A 19,615-nucleotide genomic window follows, 5' to 3' on the forward strand; every position below is an offset into this window, starting at 1 on the left:
AAATGTTAGTAGGGATAAAGAGAGAAATTTTACATTGATAAAATGGCTACTCCATCAGTAAGATATAGTAATTACAGACACATATGCAACTAACAATGGAGCCCCAAAATACATGAAGCAAAAATTGACAGAATTAAAGAAATAGACAATTCAACAATAAGAGCTGGAAACTTCAACATCCTGCTGTAAATCATGAATAGAACAACCAGGCAGAAAATTGTCAGATATATAGAAAACTCAATACCATAAACCTACTAGACCTAACAGACATCCATAGAACATTCCACCAATCCAACTCCTATGTACATACTTGAAACAAAAAAAGTTCACAAAAATTTATATATGAATACTTATTAATGCATTATTTATAATAGATGAGAATTGAAAACAACCCAAGTGCCCATCAATGGGAATGGATAAACAAAATGTGATATCTATCTATCTATCTATCTATCTATCTATCTATCTACATATACCACAATGAAATGACATATAGACACTATATATACAATGAAATATATATAATGAAATGTTATTTCACCATAAAAAGGTATGAAATATTGATTGATACATGCTACATCATGAAGAAACTTGAAAATATTTCAAAATTTGTAAAAGGAGCCAATCAAAAAAGACTACAAATTATATGATGACATACTGAGAAAAAACAAAACTATAGACAAAAAGTAGATTAGTGGTTGCCTAGGACTGGTGGCAGGGATGAGATGTAATTGCTAATGGGCATGAAGTTTCTTTTTAGGGAGATAAAAATGTTCTAAAATTAGGTTGTGTTGATAGTTTCACACATATAAATATTCTAAAAAGCATTAAAGTGTACATTTAAATGGGTAAATTTGGGTTGGGGTATAGCTAAGTGGTTGCATGTTTGCCTAGAATGTGTGAGGTCCTGGGTTTGATCCCTAGCACTAAAAAATAAAAATCTTTAAAAATGAGTGAACTATAAGGAACATGAATTATACCTAAATAAGTCTGTTAAAAATAATCTAGGACAAGGGTCAGGACACTTCTGTAAAACATCAGACAGTAAATATTTTAGGCTTTGCTAGCCACATATACTCGCTTTCACATGTTTCGCTTTATTTTGGTTTATAACCTTTTTATAAATGTAAAAACCATTTTTAACTCTCAGGCTGTACAAAAACAGGCCACAGAACTGATTTGGACAGTTGGCAATAGCTTACCCAGTCCTATTCTAGGAAGAATATGTGATTCCTTTTCAAATTGCAATTACTCTAATGTTTGAAGCATCCCTCACATTTCCTTAACTCAGGAGGGTTGAGACAATGTAGATAGGACTATGCAGTCTACTTATATTCCTACATCATCATCTTATTTATAAATTCCCTGATTTATGAGGTTATAAAGAGCAGGGTGCAGCCACTAGCATGATGGCACATGCCCGTAGTCCAAACTTGTAGTCCAAACTAGTCTGCTGGCTGAGGCAGAAGGACCACAAGCTCAAGGCCAGCCTGGGTCATTTAGCAAGATAAAGAAAGAGTGAGAGAGAGAGAGAGAGAGAGAAAAAGAGAGAGAGAGAGAGAGAAAGAGAGAGAGAGAGAGAGAGAAAGGAAGGAAGGAAGGAGTGCAGTTATATATAATAGAATTCAACAAATATTCTGTAGAGAGAGAAAGCACAACAATCTAATTCATAGTGACTGCACTTAGATGATGAAAGGCAGAAGTGTATCTTCAATTATCTAAATAGAAATGCTTTCAAAAGCACAGACTATAGAAGGTTACAGAGTTCTTGGGAAACACAGATGTCGTTACAAACAAAAATGAAATAATTAAGGACTGTACTTAAGAGTTTGTGAAATTTCCTTCACACTAAGTTGATATCTATTTGCTAAGATATACTGTTTAATAAACTCAGGCTATCAACAGAAAAAGAACAACTTTTCAAAAGTTAAAAGTACCATATAAGGAGAACATGTTATTACTGTTTTTTAGTAAAGCAAAAGTGTCTATTGAGAATAAAATTCCTTTTTTTTTTTTGGTACCAGGGATTGAACCCAGGGGTTCAATCACTTTTTAGTTTTTATTTTGTGACAGGATCTCGCTAAATTTCTTAGGGCCTTGTTAAGTTGCTGAGGCTGGCTTTGAACTTGTGTTCTTCCTGCCACAGCCTTCTGAGCTAATGGGATCACAAATGTGTATCACCACACTCAGCAGAATTAACATAAATTTTACCTTTACCTGGTAAGAAGCGGAATTGGTTTTGTTTGTCTTATTTTGTTCTGGGGAAGGTAGATTCTTTTCTCATCTTCTTTTAAAACATAAAGGCTTCTTAAAAGGTGCCCTAGTAGTTCTCAAGAATGAGGCCTCCTAAGCAATCCTCAATGAGAAAAATGAAGCAGGAGGCATCACAATACCAGACCTTAAGTTATACTACAGAACTATAGTAACAAAAACGGCATGGTATTGGCACCAAAACAGACATGTGCACCAATGGTACAGAATAGAAGACACTGAGACAAACCCACATAAATATAGTTATCTCATACTAGACAAAGGTGCCATAAACATATATTGGAGAAAAGATAGCCTCTTCAACAAATGGTGCTGGGAAAACTAGAAATTCATTCATATGTAGCAAAATGAAATTAAACTCCTATCTCACCCTGCATAAAACTTAACTCAAAGTGGATCAAGGACCCAGGCATTAGACTAGAAATCCTGCACCTACTACAAGAAAAAGCATACCCAGTTCTACATCATGTTGGCTTAGGAACCAACTTCCTCAACAAGACTCCTCAAGTGCAAGAAATAAAATCAAGAAATAATAAATGGGATGGTGTCAATCTAAAAAGCTTCTTCACAGAATATGAAACAATCAAGAATGTGAAGAGAGAGTCCACAGAATGGGAGAAAATCTTTGCCACCTGTGCCTTAGACAGAGCATTAATCTCCAGGATATATAAAGAACTAAAAAAACCTTAACATAAAAAAAAAACCCAATCAATAAATGGGTAAAGGAACTGAGCAGACACTTCACAGAAGGAATACGATTGGTCAATAAATACATGAAAAAATGTTCAACATCTCTAGCAATTAGAGCAAAGCAAATTAAAACTACACTGAGATTCATTTGAAATGGCAACAGTCAAGAACACAAATATCAATAAATGTTGGTGAGAAGTGGAGAAAAAGGTACACTCATACACTGTTGGTAGGACTGCAAATTGGTGCAACCACTCTGGAAATCAGTATGGAGATTCCTCACAAAAATAGGAATGGAGTGGAGATCCAAGATGACAGACTAGAGGGAGGCTGCGTTCCTTGTCGCTCTGTAACTCCAGTTTCAAGCAGAGGATATCTGTTTCTTGGTGAGGCAGTTTTTGCTGCTTATCAATCCCCTGCTGTTTACCCCATTTTTCTGCTGTGATCACCTGCAGTCTGCCAGCATATCAATGCCATTTTTGAGTGCAGATTGCTCACTGTGAGGTGCCTATCATCCGCCACTTGCCTGCCTCTTGCCTGTCCATCGCCTGCCTTACACCTATCCATCACCCAATGCATGAGGTTCACCTCCTGATCGTCCGACAACAGTCAACAAACTGATCGCCGACTGCCAGTGGAGCACCAGCTGCCTGCTGTTGCCTGGAAGTTCTCTGTCACAGTACCTGCAGGTTTGATTACACGTGGCTGCTGCCATTTTGAGACAACAGCCAGGCTATCACCGGGACCCCAGATCGACTGACTGCGCCCTATCACCAGGACCCCAGACCGACTGATTGCACCCGGCCTCCAGGATCCTGTAACCACACCAAACACACCCGACCTCCAGGACCCCTGCCGGACCAACCGCATCCCGCCTCCGGGACCTCCAGCTGACCACGTCCACAACCTGAGCTGCAGCTCCCCATTTGCCAACACATTTCAAAGCCAGAGCTGCCATATTGGATAATCCTGGAAGCCGGAGCTCCGATCTTTAGGTGGGCAAATCCCATCCTGAGATGCCTGCTGGAGACTTGAAGCTCAATGTCAGGTACCTCTCATGCATCAGGCTACTGAACACTGGGAGGTTTCATTACTATATGACTATTATTCTGTAGATTTTCTTTTTTCTCCTTAGAGAAAAAATTTAAGTTTTTATTTCTTTATTTTTCTTGCTCTTTTTTCCTTTTGTTTACCTGTTCCTTCAGAGTCTCTTTCTCCCTTTTTTGCATGCTAACATCCAATTTCTCTTCATTACACTCTCACACTTTCTATTATCTAGAACTTCTGTATATTCTTTTCTTATCACATTAACAGCCACATTCTACATCCCTCTGCATCCTCTTTGTCCTCCATTAGAAACTGCAGACCTTATTGCAAATCTGTTTGTTTTACTGAAGATAATATTTGAACTCATTCTGTTTATTATGACAATTTTGTTATTGTCCTCATAGGGGCTATTTGGTCTAGGATTACATAGTGTCTGAATTGGGCACTGCTAATATTGATCTCCCCTTAAAGAAAGGGTTTTGGAAACCTATAGGGTCACTATAAGCCTATAGGGGGAAATCTGCAATACCCCAGATCTGCACTGCTAGAGGGGAAGATACATGAACAACATGAAAAAACAAGGGAAGAAAATGATGCAAGCAAATCTAGATTCTATATTAATAGAATCCAATGACAGTATGTTAGAAGAAATGTCAGAAAAAGGACTTCAGATTATACATGATTAAGATGATTCATGATGCAAAGGATGAGATAAGAGAGCAAATGCAGGCAATGAATGATAATACCAATAAGCCGACAGAGCAACTGCAGGAAGCAAAAGATCATTTCAACAAAGAGATAGAGATTCTCAAAAAAAAAAAAAGGAAATCCTTGAAATGAAGGAAACAATAAACCAAATAAAAAACTCAATGGAAAACATCACCAAAAGACTAGACCACTTGGAAGACAGAATCTCAGACAATGAAGACAAAATATTTAATCTTGAAAATAAAGTTGCCCAAACAGAGAAGATGCTAAGAAATCATGAACAGAATCTCCAAGAACTATGGGACATCATGAAAAGACCAAATTTAAGAATTATTGGGATTGAGGAAGGCACAGAGATACAAACCAAAGGAATGAACAACCTATTCAATGAAATAATATCAGAAAATTTCCCAAACCTGAAGAATGAAATAGAAAATCAAATACAAGAGGCGTATAGAACACCAAATGCACAAAATCACAATAGATCCACACCAAGGCACATTATAATGAAAATGCCTAACATTCAAAATAAAGATAGGATTTTGAAGGCCACGAGAGAAAAGCAGCAGATTACATATAGGGGGAGACCAATACGGATAGCAGCCGACTTCTTAACCCAGAGTCTAAAAGTTAGAAGGGCCTGGAACAACATATTTCAAGCTCTGAAAGAACATGGTTGCCAACCAAGAATCCTATACCCAGCAAAACTAACCTTCAGATTTGAAGATGAAATAAAATCCTTCCATGATATACAAAAGTTAAAAGAATTTACAAATAGAAAGCCTGTGCTACAGAATATTCTCAACAAAATATTCCATGAGGAGAAAATGAAAAACAACAATGGAGGTCAGCAAAGGAAGGAACTACCTTAGAGAAAAACCACTCAAAGGAGAAACCAAGCCAAATTAAAAACCAAAAATAAGCCCAAATGACTGGGAATACAAATCATATCTCAATAATAACCCTGAACTTTAATGGCCTAAACTCATCAATCAAAAGACATAGAATGGCAGAATGGATTAAAAAGAAAGACCCAACAATATGCTGCCTGCAAGAGACTCATCTCATAGAAAAAGACATCCACAGACTAAAGGTGAAAGGATGGGAAAAAACCTACCACGCACATGGACTCAGTAAAAAAGCGGGGGTTTCCATCCTTATATCAGATAAAGTGGACTTCAAGTCAAAGTTAGTCAGAAGGGATAAAGAAGGACATTTCATACTGCTTAAGGGAACCATAAATCAGGAAGACATAAGGATAGTAAATATTTTATGCCCCAAACAATGGTGCATCCCTGTACATCAAACAAATCCTTCTCAATTTCAGGAATCAAATAGAGCAAAACACAATAATTCTCAGTGACTTTAATGCACCACTGTCACCACTAGATAGATCTTCCAAACAAAAACCAACCAAAGAAGCCATAAAACTCAATAACACAATCAATAACCTAAACTTAATAGATATATACAGAATAATCCATCCATCAACGAGTGGATTCACTTTCTTCTCAGCAGCACATGGAACCTTCTCGAAAATAGACCATATGTTATGCCACAAAGCAGCCCTTAGGAAATGCAAAAGCATAGAGATACTGTCTTGTGTTCTATCAGATCATAATGGAGTGAGAGTAGAAATCAATGACAAAATAAAAAACAGAAATTACTCCAACACCTGGAGACTAAATAATATGCTATTGAATGAAACATGGATAACAGAAAACATCAGGGAGGAGATTAAAAAAATTCTTAGAGGTCAATGAGAATGACAATATAACATATCAAAATCTCTGGGACACTATGAAAGAGGTACTAAGAGCAAAATTAATTGCATGGAGTGCATTCCAGAAAATGAAAAGTCAACAACTAAATGACCTAACATTACAGCTCAAAGCCCTAGAAAAAGAAGAACAGAATAACAGCAAAAGTAGTAGAAGACAGGAAATAATTAAAATCAGAGCTAAAATCAATGAAATTGAAACAAAAGAAACAATTCAAAAAATTGACAAAACAAAAAGTTCGTTCTTTTGAGAAAGTCAACAAAATAGACAAACCCTTAGCCACACTAACAAAGAGAAGGAGAGAGAAAACTCGAATTACTAAAATTCGTGTTGAAAAAGGAAATATCATGACAGACACCACTGAGATACAGAACATAATGAGAAGCTACTTTGAAAATCTGTATTCCAACAAAATAGAAACTACCGAAGACATTGACAAATTTCTAGAGACATATGCTCCTCCCAAACGGAACCAGGAGGACATACACAATTTAAACAAATCAATATCAAGCAATGAAATAGAAGAAGCCATTAAAAACCTACCATCCAAGAAAAGCCCAGGACCAAACGGATTTTCAGCCAAGTTCTACAAGACCTTCAAAGAAGAACTCATTCCAATACTTCTCAAAGTATTCCAGGAAATAGAAAAGGAGGGTACCCTACCAAACTCATTCTATGAAGCTAATATCACCCTTATACCCAAACAGGAAAAGACATATCAAGGAAAGAAAATTTTTAGACCATTATCCTTGATGAATGTAGAGTCAAAGATCCTTAACAAAATATTGGCAAACTGTATCCAAAAACATATTAAGAAAATCGTGCACCACGATCAAGTGGGGTTCATCCCTGGAATGCAAGGATGGTTTAACATCCGTAAATCAATAAATGTAATCCATCATGTCAATAGACTTAAGGATAAGAACCATATGGTTATTTCAATTGACGCAGAAAAAGCATTCGACAAAATACAACACCCCTTCATGCCCAAAACACTAGAAAAAATAGGGATAATAGGAACATACCTGAACATCGTAAAGGCTATTTATGCTAAGCCCATGGCCGACATCATTCTTAATGGAGAAAAACTGAAACCATTCCCTTTAAAAATGGGAACAAGACAGGGATGTCCTCTTTCACCACTTCTATTCAACATTGTCCTCGAAACTCTAGCCAGAGCAATTAGACAGACTAAAGAAATTAAAGGGATATGAATAGGAAAAGAGGAACTTAAGCTGTCACTTTTTGTTGATGACATGATTCTATATTTAGAGGATCCAAAAAACTCCTCCAGAAAACTTCTAGACCTCATCAATGAATTCAGCAAAATAGCAGGCTGTAAAATCAACATGCATAAATCTAAAGCATTTTTATACACAAGTGATGAAACATCTGAAGGGGAAACGAGGAAAACAACTCCATTTGCAATAGCCTCAAAAAAAAATACTTGGGAATCAATCTAACCAAAGAGGTAAAAGAAAACATTGAAGCTTTTTTTTTTTTCGTCTGGGCAGCCGATATGCCTTCCAGACTGAGGAAGACCCGGAAACTTCGGGGCCACGTGAGCCATGGACATGGCCGCATTGGCAAGCACCGGAAGCACCCAGGAGGCCGGGGTAATGCTGGTGGCATGCATCACCACAGGATTAACTTCGACAAATATCACCCAGGTTACTTTGGGAAAGTTGGTATGAGGCATTACCACTTAAAGAGGAACCAGAGCTTCTGCCCAACTGTCAACCTTGATAAATTGTGGACATTGGTCAGTGAACAGACACGAGTAAATGCTGCCAAAAACAAGACGGGAGCTGCTCCCATAATTGATGTAGTGCGATCGGGTTACTACAAAGTTTTGGGGAAGGGAAAGCTCCCAAAGCAGCCTGTCATCGTGAAGGCCAAATTCTTCAGCAGAAGAGCTGAGGAGAAGATTAAGGGTGTTGGGGGTGCCTGTGTTCTGGTGGCTTAAAGCCACATGGAGCTCTGGAGGTTCATTAAACGCTAACAAATTCTTTTCAAAAAAAAAAAAAAAAAAAAAAAAAAGAAAACATTGAAGAAAGAAATTGAGGAAGACCTTAGAAAATGGAAAGATCTCCCATGTTCTTGGATAGGCAGAATTAATATTGTCAAAATGGCCATACTACCAAAAGTGCTGTACAGATTCAATGCAATTCCAATTAAAATCCCAATGATGTACCTTACAGAAATAGAGCAAACAATTATGAAATTCATCTGGAAGAATAAGAAACCCAGAATAGCTAAAGCAATCCTTAGCAGGAAGAATGAAACAGGGGGTATCACAATACCAGAACTTCAACTATACTACAAAGCAATAGTAACAAAAATGGCATGGTATTGGCACCAAAATAGACAGGTGGATCAATGGTACAGAATAGAGGACACGGACACAAACCCAAATAAATACAATTTTCTCATACTAGACAAAGGGGCCAAAATATGCAATGGAGAAAAGATAGCCTCTTCAACAAATGGTGCTGGGAAAACTGGAAATCCATATGCAACAGAATGAAATTAAACCCCTATCTCTCACCCTGCACAAAAATCAACTCACAATGGATCAAGGACCTTGAAATCAGACCAGAGACCCTGAATCTTATAGAAGAAAAAGTAGGTCCAAATCTTCAACTTGTTGGCTTAGGATCAGACTTCTTTAACAGGACTCCCATAGCACAAGAAATAAAAGCAAGAATTAATAACTGGGATAGATTCAAACTAAATAGCTTTCTCTCAGCAAAGGAAACTATCAGCAATGTGAAGAGAGAGCCCACAGAGTGGGAGAAAATCTTTGCCACTCATACTTCAGAGAGAGCACTAATCTCCAGAATATATAAAGAACTCAAAAAACTCTACACCAAGAATACAAATAACCCAATCAACAAATGGGCTAAGGATCTGAACAGACACTTCACAGAAGAAGATTTACAAGCAATCAACAAACATATGAAAAAATGTTCACCAACTTTAGTAATAAGAGAAATGCAAATCAAAACTACACTAGGATTCCATCTCACCCCAATTAGAATGGTGTTTATCAAGAATACAAGCAACAATAGGTGTTGTAGAGGATGTGGGGAAAAAGGTACACTCATACATTGCTGGTGGGGCTGCAAATTAGTGCAGCCACTCTGGAAAGCAGTATGGAGATTCCTTAGAAAACTTGGAATGGACCCACCATTTGACCCAGCTATTCCACTCCTTGGCCTATACCCAAAGGACTGAAAATCAGCATACTACAGAGATACAGCCACATCAATGTTCATTGTTGCTCAATTCACAATAGCCAGATTGTGGAACCAACCTAGATGTCCTTCAATTGATGAATGGATAAAGAAACTGTGATATACACAATGGAATATTATTCAGCTATAAATAACAATAAAATTATGGCATTTGTAGGCAAATGAATGAAATTGGAGAATATCATGCTAAGTGAGATAAGCCAATCTCAAAAAAACCAAAGGACGAATGATCTCGCTGATAAGCGGATGATGACACATAATGGGGGGTGGGAGGGGGGCAAGAATGGAGGAAGGAGGGACTGTATAGAGGGAAAGGAGGGGTGGGAGGGATGGGGAAGGAAAAATAACATAATGAATCAAACATCATTACCCTATGTAAGTGTATGATTACACAAATGGTATGCTTTTACTCTATGTACAAACAGAAGCAATTTGTTTACAATAAAAATAAATTGAAATAAAAAAATAGGAATGGAACCACCACTTGACCCAGTTATTCCAGTCTTTGGCATATACCCAAAGGACTTAAAATCAGCATACTCTACTGATGCAGCCACATTAATATTTATGGTGGCTCAATTCATAATAGCTAAGGTATGGAATAGTTGTATGCCCTAGGTGCTCTTCATCAGATTAATGCATAAAGAAAATGTGATATTGGGATATTACTCAGTCATAAAGAAGAATGAAATTATGGCATTTGCTGGTAAATGGATGGAACTGGAGACCATCATCCTAAGTGAAATTAACCAATCCCTAAAAACCAAAGGCTGAATGTTCTCTCTGATATGCAGATACTAACACACAGTAAGAGAGGGGTAGGGAAGAGTAGAAATTCACTGGATTAGACAAAGGGGAATGAAGGGAAGGGAGGGAAGATAGGAAGAGGAAGGACAATAGAATGAATCAGACATAAATTCCCTATGTTCATATATGAATACACAACCAGTGAAGCTCCACATCATGTACAACTACAAGAATGGGATCCTAAATAGAATGTTAGACTCCATGTATGTATAATATGTCAAAATACACTCTACTATCATGTATAACTAAAAAGGACTAATTAAAATTAAAAAAAAAAAGAATGAGGCCTTGTCTTTTTTTTTGGGTGGGGGTGGGTGCTGGGGATACGAACCAGGGCCTTGTGCTTGCAAGGCAAGCACTCTACTGACTGAGCTAGCTCCCCAGCCCCGTGGCCTTGTGGACTTGTCTTCTTTATCTCTGTATGCCCAGCACCTAGCAGAATGCTTGGTGCTCCATTTTTTTTGTGAGATGAATTCAACAAGAGAAAGGAAATGAAGTGATATACATTGGCAGAGATGCAGTGAGAGTTTCTTCCAAGTCAAATGAATAGCATGGAAGAAGAGATTAACGGGAGCAAGAACATAAAAAGCAAGAAAGATTTTAGACCAGTTGGAGAGAAGAGAAGCTGGCGAGTATGGGAAATTAGGAAGTTTTGTTTGTCCAGGTAAGAGAAACCAAGCAGAGAGAGGATCTAAATTGCAAAAATTGTACACAAAATATTGGTGGTCTGACTTGGAGACAATTTTCTCAGCTTGAAAGAAAAGAAATGAAGGTCAACCAATTATCTGGTGTACAGGAGACAGCAATGCTAGCAGTTCCTAAAAGAGGTAATGTTTAAAAAGCTAAGAGTAGAATTCAGGTAAAGGTAAGAATTTCTGTCTTCATGTTGAAATTGAGTTAATTATGAGATATTAAAGGATGCAGGACAAGGAAAACATCCAATTGAGGGAAGAAAAACTTTTTAAGTGAATAATTTCAGATGGCTATCAAACTGTGGAAAGAGCTGAGTTCTTCCAAAGAAATGTGTGGAAAGAAGCTGGGCACAGGGGTGCAGGCCTGTAATCCCAGTGACTTGGGAAGCTGAGGCATGAGGATGGCACGTTTGAGGCCAACATGGGCGAGACACTGTCTCAAAAATAAAAAAGATCTGGAGATGTAGTTCAGTGATAGAACACCCTGGGCGTGGGGGGCAGGGGAGAAAAGAAAAAGAAAGAAGAAAGAAAATGTGTGAATAGGAACAAATGTGGAAGAAACACTTCTATGGGCCATATGTAATCACAGAAAGAAAATGTAAATAAAGAATATTTAAAAGGAGACTAGGAAAGAGTGACCTATGGGAAGGGTGTTTCAAAAGAAGAGATATTCAACCTTCTTAAAAAGAAGAGGTTAAGCCAAATGTGACTTTTGTTTAGTAAGGAATCAGCTATTAAAAACTTTGAAATCAAAGTACTCTTGGAATGGAGGAAACGATTTTCTATAGAGAATAAAAAATAAGTGTATCAGGGAAGGCAATCACACCAAATAGCACACTTAACTTTTGTCTTTTTTGAAGGTTGCACATTACCTGTTCAACAGTTGTCACAGCTTTTCTCCCTTGCTCTAGATCAACTGCAGCTGCCATAAGTAAACATGTTTTCTGTGCAATCAGAATTACTTGATCAGAAGGACAAAACTGGGACAGCTGATAAGAAATAACCAAAACATCAATGAATAGTGAGAATTCTGTCAGGTGAACACAAACAATCAGAATGAAAATCAGCAACATCCTTTCTGAATGAAGAAATTCAGCTGAAAAAGCACATGTCACCATAAAAATTATATAGACTATTACACTGATTTACAGTTTTAATTTTATATTACTTTCCATTGTTTTTTGCACCTTCCTAGATAAAAAGCTTCATTTCTTCAGTTTTCTTATCTTTTCCAGTGACAAGTACTGTCATTTGCCCCTGTATTTCTATCTAGTGATTTACTTCTTGGTTTATACTGTAATTTCTAGGTGATTTTTTTTCTCCTGGCAAATAGATTTCCCCTTTGTATTTAATAGAGCTGAAATTAGTACATATATTGTCGTGGTTGAAAGACACAATGTCAAAGCTTGACAGGCATTAGGCATAACCTCATCATTAAATCTTGCCCTCTAGTTTTAGAAAAAAATTCTCTCAGCTTTGCACAATAATAAGACTCTAAGCCACCTGGATTCTTACATGCCAGCCCTACAAGTGCTATCACAAATGTCAAAACTAAAACTGATTTATTTCACCTAGTTAAATGGCAATTATATCTAAACTTGAAAATACTATTTCTTAATTTCCCCAAACATTTAGTGACACAACCATCAGCATCACTGAGTTAATAGAATTTCAAGATGATCAATCTCTTTAGATCTCAGGCTACTGTCATGTTAAAAAAGGGAGTGGGGGGAGCTGTGCTAGATTATCTCTCTGGTTCTTTTCAGTTCTAAAATTCTGACATTTAATTAATTTCAAGCTATCTGATTACATGTACATGAGGGATTCTCTTTAGCCCCTCCATCCAATACTTAATCCTATTTGTGGCATTTAAATCCTTAACTTGGAGGCTCAGGAGTATTTTCAAACTGTTATAACTGATTAACAAACTCACAAATATTTACACACAGAACCTGCTCTAGGAAAAGTTATAAAGGAAGTCCAAACTTATTTCCCTTTTCTGCCCCTGCCATATCCAGATACTCACTTTACATTCCTATAGACTAATTACCATAACCCTTCCTGTGTTGGTAAATGACAACTGTTTTGAGTATTCCTCTCCAAAAAGATAATATTGTTTTAATACAGGATTCTGGGAAACTGAAATCCCTTCAAAGGAAAAATAATAATATTTTAATGGTAGAACTTTAGGTTCCATGATGGGTGTTTATCATATTTTGGCATAAGGATAACTGCCCCACATTCTTACATTCTACCATATAGGGAACAGCTTCTCCTTGGGCCATTTTTGCTTAGACATGTATTAAAGGTTCCAAGATGAAAAGGCAATTCTACTCTATACTTAGCTTTTTTTAATTTTTTGACACCGGGAATTGGACTCAGGGGTACTTAACCACTGAACCACATCCCCAGCCCTTTTTTATATTTTATTTAGAGACAGGGTCTCACTGAGTTGATTAGGGCCTCACTAAGTTGCTGAGGCTGGCTTTGAACTCATGATCCTCCTGCCTCAGCCTCCCAAGCCACTGGGATTACAGGCGTGCACCACCAGACCTGGCTTACACTTAGCTCTTTCCTATAGCCACAGTGGTCAGATTCTTCCTGTTGTTCATATTTAGATTCTTATTAGAAACGACTCACCTTATAAGAAAGCATGAAGAACTCTCTCATTGTTACTGGGTCTTTGTCAGACTGCACAGCCAAGTTCCAAGCTGAATGTTAACATAAAATAATATGAATAAAAAATACACTGTTTAGTCTGTATCATTATGTACTCTGATATCTACATCTTTAATATTAGTATACTACCAAGTATACCACAGGGATTAATAAATGAACTTTAAGTTTGTTGAGAAAAAAATTTGGAGGTAAATTTAGAGACCCCTATCACTTCTATTCTTTCATTCTAGGTCAATGACGAGTGGAGGTACTATTGGATTTTTTTAAAAACTGGGGACATATGAAAATAATTCTTAGTTTATATAATCCATTCAAAATAATGAGAGTCACCAAGGGAATCAGGAACACCAACCGGAATTGGTCAAAGGAAGTTAAAATTCAGCAAAGAGCTGGGTGTGGTGGCATGCACCTGTGGACTCAGCACAGGGAGGGCTAAGACAGGAAGATCTCTTGAGTCCAAAAGTTCAAGAGGAACCTAGGCAACACAGTGAGATCTTGTTTAAAAAAATCAGCAAGAACAGAATGCACTAGAATTAATGGTTAGAGGAAGACTACCAGGGAGATTCACATCTTCCAAAGAGCAATGAAAACCCCAATTAGACAACATTCAGCATGATCTTCACCTTGGAAAATAAAAATTAAAATGTAGTAAAAGAAGTAGGAAAATACCTTTTCAAATTTTCAAAAGATCAAAGTCAGGAAGTTTATATAGTTTAAATGTTTGTTATTTTCCATTATTTGTATAAATTTCTTAGAAGCAAGTTTGCTGAATTATTCTTTCTCCTTAGAGCCCCAGTAAATCCCATAAGACAGAAAAAGTTTCATGTAAAACCAGTCCACTTTGTGACGAGAGCTACTATGCATTAACTGTCACCACAATTTTTAAATAATTTGTCTTAAATAAAACTTTCATAGAGCAAATGACACAATTCACAACTGCCCAGCATGAAGAATTTTTACAAAGTGAACATACCTATGTAACTAGTACCCCTATCAGAAAAGATTATAATCATTACCAGAAACTCACAAACTCCTTTTCCCTTTCAAGTCCAACCCTGCTTCAAAGGTAATCACAATCTGGACTTTTGACATCATGAATTAGTTTTGAGCTGGGTGTGGTGGCATACACCTGTAATTCCAGTTACTGGGGAGGATGAGGCAGGAGAATCTTAAGTTTGATTCCAGTCTTGACAAAATAACAAAACCCTGTCTCAAAATTTAAAAATAGGGGGAATGAGGGTATAACTGTGGTAGCGTACCTCTGGGTTTAATCCAAATACTACAGAATAAATAAATAAATAAATAGGATTTTGTCTGTATTTTTCTTTTTGCTGATAAAGAAATTGTCATGCCATATTCACTCTTTGATGTCTGGATCCTTTGGTTCGATATTTTTTTTTAATTGTTTTTAGTTGTCAATGGATATTTTATTTATTTATATGTGGTGCTGAGTATTGAACTCAGAGCCTCACACATGCTAGGCAAGTGCTCTGCCACTGAGCCACAACTCCAGTCATGGTTCAATATTATTTTTGGGAAATTCATCCAAATTGTTGCATAAAGCTTATTTTTGGTTAATCACATTTATCTTAAAAAAATGAGGCATTCTAGACCAAATTTAAGAGCATAGTTTCAGGGACCTGAAATTATAATTCATCTTTTTATTCTTATAACCATATCTATAGAAAAGGAAGAAAACTATTATTGAGTATCCTATGATGTGTCTGGTACATACACTGTTTCATACAAAACCATTAATGACCACATGAAGTGTATATGTTTACATTTTATAAATAATAAAACTGAAATTAAGCAAGTTATACCTATACCCATGCTACAAATGACAGAGCCAGAATTTGAATTCACATCTAATTCTACCATCCCACAATGTTTCCCATAGCCGTAGAATTTTCTTTTACCTATTTTTCGAAACCAATGAGCTTCATTAGCTCTGGAATCCAAAGTTGAAGATTCTCCATCAAAAGCCTGGCCAAGTTTCAGGAGTGCTGCATCAAACAGGAAAATGTAACACTGAGGTCTTTTACCTTTTTCTCTAGCAAAGCTGTTAATCCTGCTTTAAAAACAGTCACCCATGAGTTTGGATTTAGAAAGCTCTTTTTTGTGTATGTGTGTGTGGGTGCATATCAAAAGTAATTAAAATGACAAAAAGCATTACCAAGCTCCAAGAAGCCGTTAACTAAAATTTGGGGGAACAAACATGTCTTTGGAGAGATCTATAATTTTAATTAGTGCAATCATTCACCACTTGAGGTAAAAATATATGATCTATGTGTAGAGAAATAAAGATTAGGAGAAATAATTAAAAATACTGATATGGTACTTGGCATATGGAGGCTCTGGGCCACAATATAAGTTTTTTTCATTTTCTATGGAAATTGGTCTAAGAATAAAAAGATGAATTATAACTTCAGGTCCCCAAAATTATGCTCCTAAACTTGGTCTAGAATGCCTAATTTATCTTTAATCCCCAGAAACAAAACAACAACAACCCCCCAAACAAAACAAAACCTAAAATGGAGATTGAGAATTGGAAGAGTATTGATAGGCTGGCATAATATATACTTAGCTCCCACAACAAACAGTATAGAATTCGAACATACCATTGTCACCAGAAAGCACTTTTCACTTACCCATGCTCTTCTGAGAAATAAGCAAGCCAACCAGAAAAACGTTTCTCTTTTGAAAAACTTTGGCTTCTAAACCATTTTGCTATGTTTACCATCCTGTGGACATGTATTTGAGGTATAAAATTGAACTACTGCAATATTAGGAATATTATTTCTAAGGTATGAATTTTTGCTGTGTCTTTGTACACAAAAAAAGAGATACATGGGCAGGAGATGTAAGAAAACCTGTTAAGCAAAAGGAACACCACCTCAGAAAGCATAGTTGGTAAAAGGAAATGTGATGTTGCTAGGAGATTACCTTGAATGAAGTGATCAGGGAGGAATCGTGAGTAGAAGAGATGACACAGACTTAGGTAGACAGACAGTCTGAACATAAGAGAGTAAACACTCTGAGTTTGATTCAAAGGGCATGAAAAGTCAGCAGAGTTCTAAGAATTTTTAAATGTCTTGATCCTTTGTTTACCTGTTTAATTCAAAGGTTAGGATTAAGTGGCTATTAAGAAAAAGGAAGAAAGGAAGGAAGGAAAGAAGGAAGTGAGGGAAACGTCTTTAAAAGAAATTGGAATAAACACAAAGCTAAAATCACATTTGCAAATGAATGCTAGGGATGCCAAACTTTTCTTTGCTTGTAGATGGAGAAACCAAAATAGACTCCTGTGGTAAACATTAATAAGGAGCAGGAGGTTGTTTAACTCAAATACTTGGTTGAAGTCAGTGTGCTCAATGTGCTTGGAGAATTCAATAGAGGATAGAGGTAAGATGAAAGACTGAAAATAACCCAGCAGATATTTACCTGTATTCAGGCAAGTCAAAAGTCTACCCATTTCCTTTTTTCTAAAAAATAAAGGAAAAAAAATAGTTTTCAATTTTTCTTTACCTTTTCTATAGAAAAGAACTAGAAAGAGACACTATTTGTACCAGAAAATGGGCTAAAAAATACAAGTGTGCAGTTTGTTGTTCAAGGTTCTAGTCTATCATTTCGACACTCTTTTTCCCCACTAGAAGATGAGGTTATTCATCTGGAGTGCCCTCTTATTTTTTCTCTCCTCTATGCCTACTCTCAGCAAAGGATTTCAATGTTCGAGAAGGTTTTCTATTATAATATTGCAGGGTCATTGAATTTGGGAGCAGATAGTGACCTTCATGCTTCATAAGCTTTTTTAAAATAATAACTTTATTTTATTTATTTATTTTTATGTGGTGCTGAGGATCGAACCCAGTGCCTCACATGTGCTAGGCAAGTGCTCTACCACTGAGCCACAACCCCAGTCCTAAGCTTTTTTTTTTTAAAGGAGAAATTAGAACCCTTGTTTTACATAAAATTGTACAAAAGTCTAATATGTAAGAAAAGATAAAGTTGCGGGTGTTGCTCAGTGGTTAAGCACTTGCCTTTCACCAGGTTCCAGGTTCAATCTCCAGCACTGAATAAAAATAAATAAAATTAGAGTTCTTTTGGTTGAAGGAGGTTTGGATGGAAACCCGGAGCCCACCTCCATGGAAGTCCTTGAGGCAGTACCACACAATTTTCAGGGCTCTAAAGAATACCATTAAAAAACACTTATCTAGGGCTGGGGTTGTGTTTCAGTTGTAAGATGCTTGCCTAGCATGTGTGAGCCACTGGGTTCAATCCTCAGCACCACATAAAAAATAAATAAATAAAGTTTAAGAAAATTTATCTAGTACAGACTCCTCATTTTACAGATGAGGAAACAGACCAGGTGATGGGGAATGATTTGTCCAAGGTGATGTAGTGTGTGACAAAGTCAAGTCTGCTACCCAGATCTCTTGACCCTTTGCCAAACTTCTTTAAGAGGTATATGATTTTTTTAACAGAGGATTTATGGTTTTCAGTTCTGTATATAAGTTGATTAGAAGTTAACACTCTTTAAAACAAGCTAAACAGACTTTTCCTAACAAAAGCTGAATGGACTGAACAAACAACAACTATTCATGAATCCATAAGATCAGTGAAAAAAAGGGCAAACCACTGCCACAAAGATTAGAAAGAGGGAGACAAGTTAATACATGGAGTCACAACTTATTGGAGCAGAGACTCAAGAGTGAAAGCCACTGTGGGAGCCAGTGCTGCAGTAATAAAACCTGAAACATAATTGACAAATCACTGGAGGCTTAGTCTGGACAAGTCTCAGTGTTAAAAACTCCAGGGAGACTCAATCATAAGGGGTCTACAGTTTTGTAAATTTTACCTCTAGTAGCTAAGTCAGGTTCTCAAAGTGGACATTGGAGAAAAATTCCTTCAAACTTTTGGCAGGAAGAAGAGGAAAGAGAATCATTTTGAAATGTGCCAACACATTTGTTCTTCTTAAGACCTGCTCAAGAGAAACCACTTAACCAGAATCTTACCTTTTGGGGTATTATCAGAACCTAACTGACTCCAGGAAAGGGAAATAGTCATACCCAGTCGTGTTCCATTAAAGGAAGAAGAAAAAACCTGGGGAAGTACTTGTGATGGATATTCATAGTCCTGTGGCACAGGCCACTAAAAGACTGAGGCCTAGTCATAGGATCACAGAACACAACCCCTCCCACACACACAAACACAATTCACCACCAAACTATTAAAGCCTATGTACAGCAGTTCCTTTTACTGGTTACATAATGTCTGGCTATCAAGAAAAAATAAATGTCATAATAAATGGCAAAAAACAAGATTTAGTGAGAAGAACAAGCATAAGAACCAGACATGGCAGGGATGTAGAAATTATCAAGTGGGGAATTTAGAACAACTATGATTTGCACTATTAAGGGCTCTAATGGATAAAATAGACAGCATGCAAGAACAGATGGGGCAATGTAAGCAGAGCAAAGGAAATCCTAAGATAGAACCAAAAATAAATGTTGGGGTTGTAAAGTATCATAACAGAAATGTGGAATGCCTGCTTTAAGCTTGTTAGTAGACTGGACACAGATGAAGAAAGAATTTCTGAACTTGAGGATATACCAATAGAAATCTACAATACTGAAAAATAAAGAGAAAAAAGACTCCCCAAAATAGAACAGAGTACCCAAGGATT

The 19,615-nt window shown here is 36.8% G+C and overlaps 2 protein-coding genes across 2 annotated transcripts in view; one reads left to right on the forward strand and one right to left on the reverse strand.

The window, feature by feature from the left end:
• Positions 1–19,615, reverse strand: part of Tex11 (testis expressed 11) — a gene marked incomplete at its 5' end in the record, with an annotated part of 294,023 nt that overhangs the window by 62,163 nt on the left and 212,245 nt on the right. Inside the window, 4 exons of the mRNA XM_047535242.1 lie at positions 12,126–12,242; positions 13,894–13,964; positions 15,852–15,938; positions 17,374–17,414. Coding sequence (XP_047391198.1) covers positions 12,126–12,242; positions 13,894–13,964; positions 15,852–15,938; positions 17,374–17,414 — 316 coding nt within the window. The remainder of the gene's footprint in view (positions 1–12,125; positions 12,243–13,893; positions 13,965–15,851; positions 15,939–17,373; positions 17,415–19,615) is intronic.
• LOC124972060 (60S ribosomal protein L27a) lies at positions 8,003–8,508 on the forward strand. The gene has a single exon (XM_047536201.1). The coding sequence runs from the start codon at positions 8,017–8,019 to the stop codon at positions 8,461–8,463; it is 447 nt and encodes a 148-aa protein (XP_047392157.1). The 5' UTR covers positions 8,003–8,016; the 3' UTR covers positions 8,464–8,508.

Source organism: Sciurus carolinensis, chromosome X (genome assembly GCF_902686445.1).
Source record: "Sciurus carolinensis chromosome X, mSciCar1.2, whole genome shotgun sequence".
Lineage (NCBI taxonomy): Eukaryota > Metazoa > Chordata > Mammalia > Rodentia > Sciuridae > Sciurus > Sciurus carolinensis.